Source organism: Phyllostomus discolor, chromosome 13 (genome assembly GCF_004126475.2).
Source record: "Phyllostomus discolor isolate MPI-MPIP mPhyDis1 chromosome 13, mPhyDis1.pri.v3, whole genome shotgun sequence".
Lineage (NCBI taxonomy): Eukaryota > Metazoa > Chordata > Mammalia > Chiroptera > Phyllostomidae > Phyllostomus > Phyllostomus discolor.
Genome location: NC_040915.2, coordinates 63,151,503 through 63,162,127, shown reverse-complemented (window position 1 = coordinate 63,162,127; position 10,625 = coordinate 63,151,503). Strand labels below are relative to the sequence as shown.

The window sequence follows — 10,625 nt, the reverse complement described above, 5'->3', positions numbered from 1 at the left end:
TGTTGGAGACCCCACAATTCTCTAGAAATGTTGAAAAATGCATGAATTGGTAGAGGAAAGATCATGAATTTTGAAAGTGGAAGACAAGACTGCCATAGAATGCATTTCTTTTCTTTCTTTTTTTTTGTATCTAGGAATGTTTTCCTTTTTAAAAAAATGCCTTTAATTGTGTCCAATTGTAGCTGTCTGTTTTTACTCCCTACCCCTACCATCCCCCCCTAGCCAAACCTCCCTCCTTTCCTTGCTTCCATGCCCCATTGGTTTTGTCCACATTACCTTTATAATTGCTCCTGAAAACCTTTCCCCTACTTCCCCATTAATCCCTTCCACTTCACCTCTGGTTACTGTCAGATTGTTCTTAATTTCAATGTCTCCAGTTATATTTTGCTTCCTTTTTTCTTCTGTTGATTAGGTTCCATGCATTTCTTACTATGTGAGCTATTCAACTTTGTTAAAAAATGCATTTCTTACTGTGTGACTTTTGGTGACGTATACATACTTCAACTTTATTATCTTTAAAATGAGAAACACGATACAATCTTAATGCTTTGTGAGGATTGATTAGCACATGGTGTGTGTGAAGGGGCTTTGAGAGCCACAGAGGACATTGTAAGTGTCAGGTCTTGCCTTGACTGCAGGCCCAGTGAGTCTAGGCATGGAGAAGGAGCCACTGGGAAAACACATGTGCAAAGGTCACCCTTGGGTTCCAATCTCTCAGCCTCTTAGCAGCCTGAAGGTGGGTTCTCAGCAGCACTAATGGGTTGCCTGGGTCTAGGGATAAGTCTGGTGATGTGATTATAGGTGACTGAAATCTTTGCTCATCAAAGGAAATTGTATTGCCTCTGATAACTGAGACCAGATAAAAAACGTTACTAGAAAAAAATATGTATATACCAACATCCTTAATGAATTTACATGCACAAAAACCAACTGGAAAAACTGGCAAAAAAATCCGACATGACACAAAAATAGTTTTATATGATTTTGAACTAGAGTTTCATCCTAGGAACATAAAGTTGATTTCATATTGAAAAATCAGTTAATGTCCTACATAAAGAAGGTTTAAAAAATCTCAAATAAACAACCCAACCCTGCATCTACAAGAACAACATCTACTATTGGAACAACAACAGACAAAGCCAGAGCAAAGAGAAGGAAGGAAATGAACAAGAACAGGGCAGAATTAAATGACACACAGTCTAAAAGAACAATTCAAAGGATCAGGAAATCCAGGAGCTGGTTCTTTGAAAAGGTATACAAAATTGACAAGCTTTTAACCAGAGTCGTGAGGAAAAAGAGAGAGGACCCAAATAAATAAAATCAGAAATGAAAGAGGAGAAGTTACAACTGACACCACAGAAATACAAAGGATTTTAAGAAATTACTATGAACAACTACATGCCAAGAAATTGGACAACCTGGGTGAAATGGAGAAATTTCTTGAAACATACAATCTTCCAAAACTGAATCAAGAAGAAGCAGAAAGCCTGAATAGACTCATAACAACTAGTGAAATTGAAACTGTAATCAAAAAACTCCGAGCACACAAAGCCCTGGACCAGAGGGCTTCACAGCTGAATTCCACCAAATATTTAAGAAACAACTAACTCCCATCTCCTTAAACTATTCCAAAAAATTCAAGATGGAGGAAAACTCCCAAACTCTTTTTACAAGGCCAGTTTCATTCTAATTCCAAAACCAGGTAAAGACTCATCAAAGAAACAAAACTACAGGCCAGGATTGCTGATGAACATAGATGCTTAAATCCTCAACAATACACTTCATATCCAGACTCAGAAATACATTAGAAAGATCATACACCATGTCAAGTGGGATTCATCCCAGGGATGCAAGGATGGTACAATGCTCACAAATCAATAAATGTAATTCTTGACATAAACAAAATGAAGGAAAAAGTCATATGATAAGATCAATAGATGCTAAAAAGGCTTTTGACAAAATCCAGCACCCATTCATGATAAAAACACTCAGCAAAGTGGGACTAGAGGGAGCATACCTCAATATAATAAAAGCCATATATGAGAAACATACAGCCAACATTATACTCAGTGGGAAAAAACCAAAAGCTTTCCCCTTAAGATCAGCAACAAGACAAGGATGTCCTCTCTCACCACTCTTATTCAACATAGTACTGGAAGTTCTAGCCACAGCAATCAGACAAGAAAAATAACTAAAGGCATCCAAATTGGAAAGGAGGAAGTAACACGGTCATTATTGTAGATGACATGATAGAGTATCTAGAAAACCCTACAGTCGCCACCAAAAAAACTATTGCCCTAATGAGTGAATTTGGCAAAGTACTGAGATACAAGGTCAACATTCACAAATCGATGGCATTTTGTACACCAACAATGAAATATCAGAAAGAGAAACTAGAGGAGAAATCCCATTTACTATACCAAGAAAATATAAAGTACCTAGAAATAAATTTAACCAAGGAGATAAACAATCAAGGAGATAAAAGACCTACAACAAAATAACTTAATCCAGAATATTGCTTTGTGTTTGTCTCTGCTTGTATAGGCTCAAGTCAACAGTCAAAACAGCTTTAGAGAAGCCCTGGCTCACTTGAAATAAAACCATGATGCAGCGGAAATGAAGCTCCCAGGGAAACCGTCTCTGAAGAGGCAAAGATCTCAGAAGAATTTTCCTGGCATTGCATCATGCTTCCAAGAACCCTCTGAGATTCTGAAAGGAAACTGAACGTTTTAATGAGTCCCTAAGGCCTCTTTGACCTTGGGTCCTAAGGAGAGCATACTTGTGGTGCTTACTTTAGTTTCCTGATAATGGATTGTTTTTCCCTATTTCTTTCACAAGTGCAGTGGGATGAAGAACAGGGACTGGGATTCATTAGTGTCATCTGGGCAGTAGACTATTCTCAATGCAAACAAGCAGATGAGGCACCCTGAGCCTCACTGCTCACTGCTGAGCTTTAGTGGAGGGATGACAAGTCCTCACTGATGTACATGTACACACTCAGACACACACACAGGCCCATGTGCAATGATTTCAGTTGGACTTGCTTGAAAGACGATGGGTTTTGCCTTTGTGCTTTGATGTCCTAATTTCTCCCAAAGAGCTTCAGATCTTTACTCTGACCAAAATCATACATAACTCATCAGCTAACCAACTCTTGAACTTCCCCAAATACAGATTTGATTTTTGAATAGAAAATTTGCCATCCTTACTATGTAAATTCCTCTAGCAAAGAGTGTTGAATACAAATTTCCACATAAAATTTTATTAATCTTTACATCAATCTCAGGCAAAAATCTACACTGTTTGACTTGTGGTTATGTGAAAACTCAGCAAGCTCTGTTGCCCCTCTATCCTGTTATTTGGTTACAATTTCCTTCCCCACAGCAATAATTTGGGCTGGAGTACTGTGTAAAGCTGTGGGACAAAACCGTGATGCCTGGGAAAGGTGCTGCTTTAAGCCATGACACCCAGTGTTTTATTAGAGTAACTGGTGTTATTATTTTTAAGCAAAGGCTTTCCAGGTCTCTCTCAAGTCATTGCTCAACTATCAGATTGCACTATTTAAACTGAAATCTGTAATTCTTACCCTTACAGCCGCTCTCCCCTGTGTGCTGTTCCTCTCCCTAGCTTTCCTTTTCTTCAGTGCACTTTCATGTTTCTTTCATGTATTTTCCATGTATTATTAGTGGAGACTGGTAGGTCTACCTTATGAGGGTGTTCTGAGGAATAAACATGGTGAAATTATGTATGCATCTTTCTGGATCTTTCAGATGAGGGTGCTGGGACAGAGAGAGTGGTGAGTATACAGTAAGTGCTCAGTACAAGAATTCTTTTCCCCAAGTGCTTTTTTCTTAATTGTACATATCAAGGTGTAACCTGAATGAAAGGAAAGCCCATTTAAGCCCCATCAAACACTATCAAGGGGATAAACAAACATTTCCTCTTCCTTAAGGAATAGGTATCCCGAGGGAGCCCCTGTGTCTAGGTCACTGTGGTCTCTAATCCAGAAGAACGCTGTTTGTTCTACAGTTACCCATGGATGTTAGAAAAGTGCTGCTTCATCCCTGGAAGCTGACCTGCAGGCTCGGGACAAAGTAGGTCAGACCATGTTCTTCAGCTCAACAGGAGAACCAAGACAAACTAAAGGCTTTGAATTTTAAAGAAGAGAGACAGAAGCAGCAGAGCATTCTGAGCTCTGAGTTGTCCCCTCTTGTCACCAGGACCATCTGAGTCTCCATGAGAGAGATGGGTGGGAGCCAGTAGAGTCCAGCACTGTGACTGCAGGCAGAAGGAGGGTGAGTGCCTGCCTGACCTGCTCTGTGCTCTAGCAGAGTGGTTAGGGTACGAAGCTGTAACCCCGGAGCCAGACGGTCTGAGTGCCCCTTCTCCTGCCACTTAGAAGGACTGGGACTTGTGCCCAGTGTCCTCAGCTGTTCAATGGGTTTAATCAAAATGCCCAGAGCACTTAGAACAGTGCCATTAGCATAGTTAGTGCTCAGCAAATGTTTCTTTTTTCTTAGGTTTAGTTGATATATTTGCCTTATAACTCCAGTATTATTTTCACATAACATTTCCACAGGCATTGCCAATAAAGACTCTGGGCAACAAAGCCTCATCTTCCTGTTCTGACCAGCACTGACCAAAGGTGGAAGGTCTAGGGCAACAGGTGTCTGCTTTCAACAGCACTCCAGAGAAGGGCCCAGGTCACACAAACTTGGTCCAGGACTGTAGAGGGCAGGCAGTACCAGAGGAAGGTCACCGCAAGGGTGCAGGGGCATCCCAGCTGAGCTTTGTGGACTTTCTCCTCAGTTGGATGAACCCTAACTCTGAAAGCAAATTTCACCCCCCAAGAGGTACTAGGATGGTCAAAGCAACCTGGAGACCATAAAAACAGAGATGGGGGAACAAGGAGATGTCATCTCAGCTCTAAGTTCCACACATCCTTGTTCAAACAACACTCTCAAGAATGGGTTGTTTTCCTCTCTCTGTGTGAGCAATTCTCTTATGTTTCTCTCCCAGAACCCTCCAGAGGAGGATGGCTGCAGATAACACCTCCTCTGTGACAGAGTTTATCCTCACAGGCTTAACAAACCAGCCAGGACTCCAGCTCCCCCTCTTCTTCCTGTTTCTGGGCTTCTACATGGTCACTGTGCTGGGGAACCTGGGCTTGATAACACTGATTGGGCTGAACTCTCACCTGCACACCCCCATGTACTTTTTCCTCTTCAACTTGTCCTTCATTGACTTCAGTTACTCCTCTGCCATCATCCCCAAAATGCTGATGAGTTTTGTCTCAAAGAAGAACATCATCTCCTACACAGGGTGTATGACTCAGCTCTTTTTCTTCTGTTTTTTTGTCGTTTCTGAATCCTTTATCTTGTCAGCAATGGCATATGACCGCTATGTGGCCATCTGTAAACCACTGTTGTACATGGTCACCATGTCTCCTCAGGTGTGTCTATTTCTTCTGGTGGGTGTCTATGGGATGGGGGCTTTGGCAGCTTTAGCTCATACAGGTAATATACTGTTTCTGACCTTTTGTGCAGACAAACCTTGTCAATCATTATATGTGTGACATCCTTCCCCTCCTTGAACTCTCCTGCAATAGCTCTTACATGAATAATCTGGTGGTCTTTGCTGTTGTAGCCATTGACATAGGGGTGCCCATTGTGGCCATTTTTCTCTCTTATGGCTTCATTCTTTCCAGCATTTTCCACATTAGTTCTACTGAGGGTAGATCCAAAGCCTTTAGTACCTGCAGTTCTCACATAATTGCAGTTTGTCTCTTCTTTGGGTCAGGAACTTTTGCATACCTTAAACCACCTTCTGCTGTACCCCTTGACCAGGGGAAAGTGTGTACTGTGTTCTATACTATTGTGGTGCCCATGCTGAACCCACTAATCTACAGCCTGAGGAATAAGGATGTCAAATTAGCCATGAAGAAAGCCTTGGGCAGAATAACTTCCTCTTGAAAAAAATTGGAAATTGAGAAAAGGAATCAGAATTTTTAAGTTAGAGTGCCATTATTATTTTGTCATCATCATCAATAAGGAATTCAAACTTTGTGCTTTTGGGTTCTATATTGAAAGGAAATTTTAACTCTCTTTCCCAAATGGAATTATTCTCTTTCATCATCACCCCAACCCTTCCTTCTTTACTGTATGAAAATAGTTTCTGCAATTATACAGTATGCAGTATTGAATGGGGCTTCAGAATCATTCCATCTAGTCTGAAAATATGAAACTACCTGGTGGAAGAGCTGGGACTGAAATCCCTGCTTGAATCTCAATTCAGTTTATTTCCCTTTATACCATGTTTTCTTGCCTCATCTCTTTCTTGGAAGATGTCATTTCACATGTTAGTTGACCCAGTACATGTAAATTAAAAACAGATTGACAGTAGGTTCATGCTACATGCACAAAATAATTTTAGTCCATGACATTTTGCAAGAGAATAGGAAGTGAAAAATTTTGTTGAGATGGTCTTGGCAAAATGACAAGATCAGTGTCTGATGAGGTTTTAGTGTGTGAATGAGTCGTGTGTTAGTTTTCTCAGAAGGCAAGTATGGTGACCACCCAGTTGGTGAGTGGAGCACCAGGGACGTGGGTTAGTGAATTAGGAATTCCAGGGGAGAGAAATGAAGTTTATAGGGTAGAAAGATGCTGAGTGGAGGCATCATATTATTTCAAGGCTGAGACAGAATTTGGAGTCTCATTGCAAGGGTTATCTTGGTTGTGGTCCAAGGTCGTTGGGAGCTGTGCTATCTGAACTGGTAGTCACTAGCCATGTGTGGTATTGAGCGAACTGAAATGTGGACATCCAAATTGAGACATACTGTAAGTGGGCAAAGTAAGTGTGATATGCACACCAAATCTTTGAAGAATATGGAAATAATCTCCTGGATGCTTTCTTACTTGATTACATGTTGAAATGATAACCTTATGGATATATTCTATTAAACAAAATATGTCATTAAAATGAATCTATCTGTTTATTTTAAGGTGACCTACTAGAAAGTTTAGGATTTATAGGTGACTTGCATTATATTTCCATTGCCATGACACTGATCTAGAGGATGGAAAAGAGTGCCAGCTGGCCCTGCGTCCATGTTCACCTGCCAGGCATCACCAAGCTGCTACTTATTAGGAGAGGCAATTGCTATGGAATTGTCAGGCATTGCAGGTAGCCTCAATGTTCTAATACACAGGCATATGGGTAAGAAATGGTGAGCTCGGGATAAGTTCATAAAGCCAGGCATATTATGAAATGGGAAATAGATTTTTATATTAGAAATCAAAAGAACAATTTTTGTCTATACTCACTATTATTGGTAAATTTCTCAGAGAAGCAATGACCAATGAAGTGCTGGGGGAAACATTTTGACTTACTTGGCTGTTCCTTAGGCAAGTCCATTCCATTAGGATGTAGGGGAAACTGGAAGAACTGTTGAGTTTGTTCTGCCTTTTGATTGCATTCAGTGCCACCAAAAGGAAAGAATAAGCTTCTAAAGGAGGATTGAGATGAGATGAAATACAGGGTTCAGCAGATGTAGTACCTTTGAGTGTGGTTTCTAGGGTACATGAAATGTCTCACAAGAGGTGGACAGCAATTTGAACATTTCACCTAAAGTGTCATATGGTGTGCTGGAGTGTGATATTGTTGTGTTACATAGTTACATGCTTATTATTTTGTAATAAAAGATTTTTATGTAATCAAAGGGGTATTTTGTTTTTGCTGGACCCCGTGTGTGCCTGAATTTAGGCAACCTAAAATTTAGGAGTTGGGGTTGGTGTATTGAATATGCTATTCAATGTAGGTCATGAAAGAATACAGAAACGTCCTTTTGAAAATGTTGTGTCCTAACTTTCATATAGCAAAGTGCACAATCTTAACTTTGTTTTTAGCTCATTAAATGTTTTGCACATGAATATCTAACCACAACCTAGATCAAGATGTACAACATTTCCAACTACTTTAGAAAGTTTCCTCTTGCATCTTTCCAATAAAGACAACCTGCCCTGCACCCATCCCCCTCAGCTATCCACTGTTCTCAGTTTTATCATTGTAGAGTGTTGTCTGTATATGAACTTCATTAAAACAGGTACTCAATTGTTTCTGGCCTCTTTCTTCATCATAAAGACTGTCCATGTACATCTATATTGTAGTATATATGGGTAGATTGTTATATTGCTGTGTAGTATTCCATCATGTGAATGTACAATTATTTAGCCTGTTAATAAAGTTAGTTGTTTCAAGCTTTTGCCTATCATTGATAAAGCCTTTAAAACTGTTTGAATGTGTATTTTATTGAATAAGCAAACATTTCTTTTGGATTATGCATATATGTGGATGTTTGGATAATAGAGTAGGCTTATGTGCAGTTTTTATAAACATCACTGCCAAACTGTTTCCTAATGTTTGATTCGATTTGCATTGCTATCAAAAATGTTTGAGGATTCCCATTGTTCTACATCCTTGTTAATCCTTGGTATTTTTATTTTATCTCTGTTGTATCCCATATGCAAAGATGTATTTTTATTCTGGTATGGACAGTGGAATGCCTTTTGTTTAACCCTTTTCCCTGATAAGTAATGATGTTGGACACCGTTTTTACATATTTACTGGCTGTTTGGACATCTTCTCTGAAACAATTATTCATGTCTTTTGCTCATTAAAACATAGGGTAGTTGTTTTCCTATTGTATTGAAGGAATTTTTAAAATGCACATAAGTCATATATGTATATATATACACACACGTACATACATGTTTGTGTTCACCCATAGATAATATATATGTATCTGTGGATAATACATGCATACATATGCAGTCATCTTCCTCCCCCTGTCTATCTTCCCAGACTATGCCTTACTTACTCTGAATGATATCTTTTGATAGCCAATATTTTTTATTGTAATGAAGTTTGATTTGTCAACTTTCCCTTTCATAGCTAGTGCTATGTCCCATTTAAGAAATTATTCATTGTTTTTGCTGGAGCCAGAAAAACAATGTGAAAATTTTATGAGTTAATTTTTTGCATATGGATCAAAGTGGGGTTTTGGGGTGTGTGTATATTTGCACATAAATGCCCAGTGATTGTTCTTTTACCTGTGTTAAAAATCAGTTGATCCTATTTTGTGTTGTGTTTGTTTTTCATCTATTTGTCTATCTTGATGCCAATACCATACAGTTTTGATTACTGTAGCTTTATAATAATTTTTGAAATCAGTTAGTATAAGTCCTTGATTTTCATTCACCTCTTTCAAAGTTGTCTTGGCTACTTTAGGACCTGTGAGTTTCCATATGAATTCTAGAATCAACTTGTAAATTCCTATAAAAGTACCTTCTGTGATTTTGAATGGGCTTGTATTGACTCTGGATTTGTGGGCAGGGGGTGTGGTGTTGGGGAGTGCAGGGGGGTGGAATTTGACATTTATGTTCCTCCTCAGCAATAAATGGGAGTGCCTACTTTCTTACATGCCTCATAACCCAGTGTCTTCAGCATGGTATATTGTCAGAATTTTTAAAATTTCCATCCTGATGGATGAGAAGTAGTGTTTAACTATTACTATAATTTGCATTTCTTTAGTTTTAAGAAACATGGGAGATAGTTTCCTATATTTAATGAGTGTTGGTGTTACTACTTCTTTTATGGACTGTCTCTTCATAGCTTTTTCTCATGTTTCTGCTGGATTTTGACCTTCTCAACTTTTAGGAGGAGTGCATATTGGGTATAATAGCTTTCTGTTTGAGGTATAAGTTGCATATTTTCCTGTAATTTGTGATTTCACTTTTGACTCTTCTTATGATAAGTTCTTTAAATTAAATTTATTAATCTTCTATTTTTCCTGGCATTTTAATGATAGTTAGAAACATTTTCTCTCCTCTTAGGTTATAAAGAAAGTCACTCACTTGTATCATAATGTGATTGTATGGTTTATTTTTTTTACATTTGAATATCTGGTCATTGTAGAAGTTTTATCAGTATATGGTGTGAGGAATACATCTAACTATATACTTTCCAGAAGACCATTCTGTGGTTCCATTGCCATTTATAAAAAAGTTCATTTTGCCCCCACTGGTTTGAGCTGTTGCCTGCATAACATACAAGGTTTCATAGGCACCTGGGCTATTTCTGTGTTTCCCATTGTGTTCTATTGGTCTGTCAGTCTATTCATAAGCCAATACGACACTGCTTGAATTACAGAAGCTTTATAATGTTTCATATCTTGAAGGTAACTTCCCACATGTTGTTCTTTTTTTTAGGGTTTTCTCGGCTATTCATGTTTAACTTCAACCTTAATAATTATTCTGTCTAGTTCTAGAAAATAACTTAAAGGTATGTTTATTGACTGCATCTTAAATTTGTAAGTAAACTTTTAAGGAGTATTGACCTCTTTGGATCTCGAGACTTCCAATCATGAAGTGAAGTGTGGTATATCTTCCCATTTTCTGTGGAGCAAACTTCAGTATCTCTTAGGAGTGTTTTATAATTTTCCTCCTCTATTTTTTACACATTTAATTACAGTTATGCATGAGAATTTTATTTTACTTTTGCAACTAGAGTTTTATCTTTCATTGTATATTCTGATTATTATTTATTTGTATGTATGAATTCTATTGAAT

General features: G+C 38.5%; 1 protein-coding gene across 1 annotated transcript; it reads left to right on the top strand.

Annotated features, from left to right (window-relative positions):
• Positions 1-5,033: 5,033 nt before the first annotated feature.
• On the top strand, positions 5,034-6,108 carry LOC114509906 (olfactory receptor 8B12-like). Its single transcript, XM_028528498.2, is given in 2 exon segments — positions 5,034-5,548; positions 5,550-6,108. Coding segments are annotated over 2 exon segments (936 nt in total). The 5' UTR covers positions 5,034-5,035; the 3' UTR covers positions 5,973-6,108.
• The last annotated feature ends 4,517 nt before the right edge of the window (positions 6,109-10,625 follow it).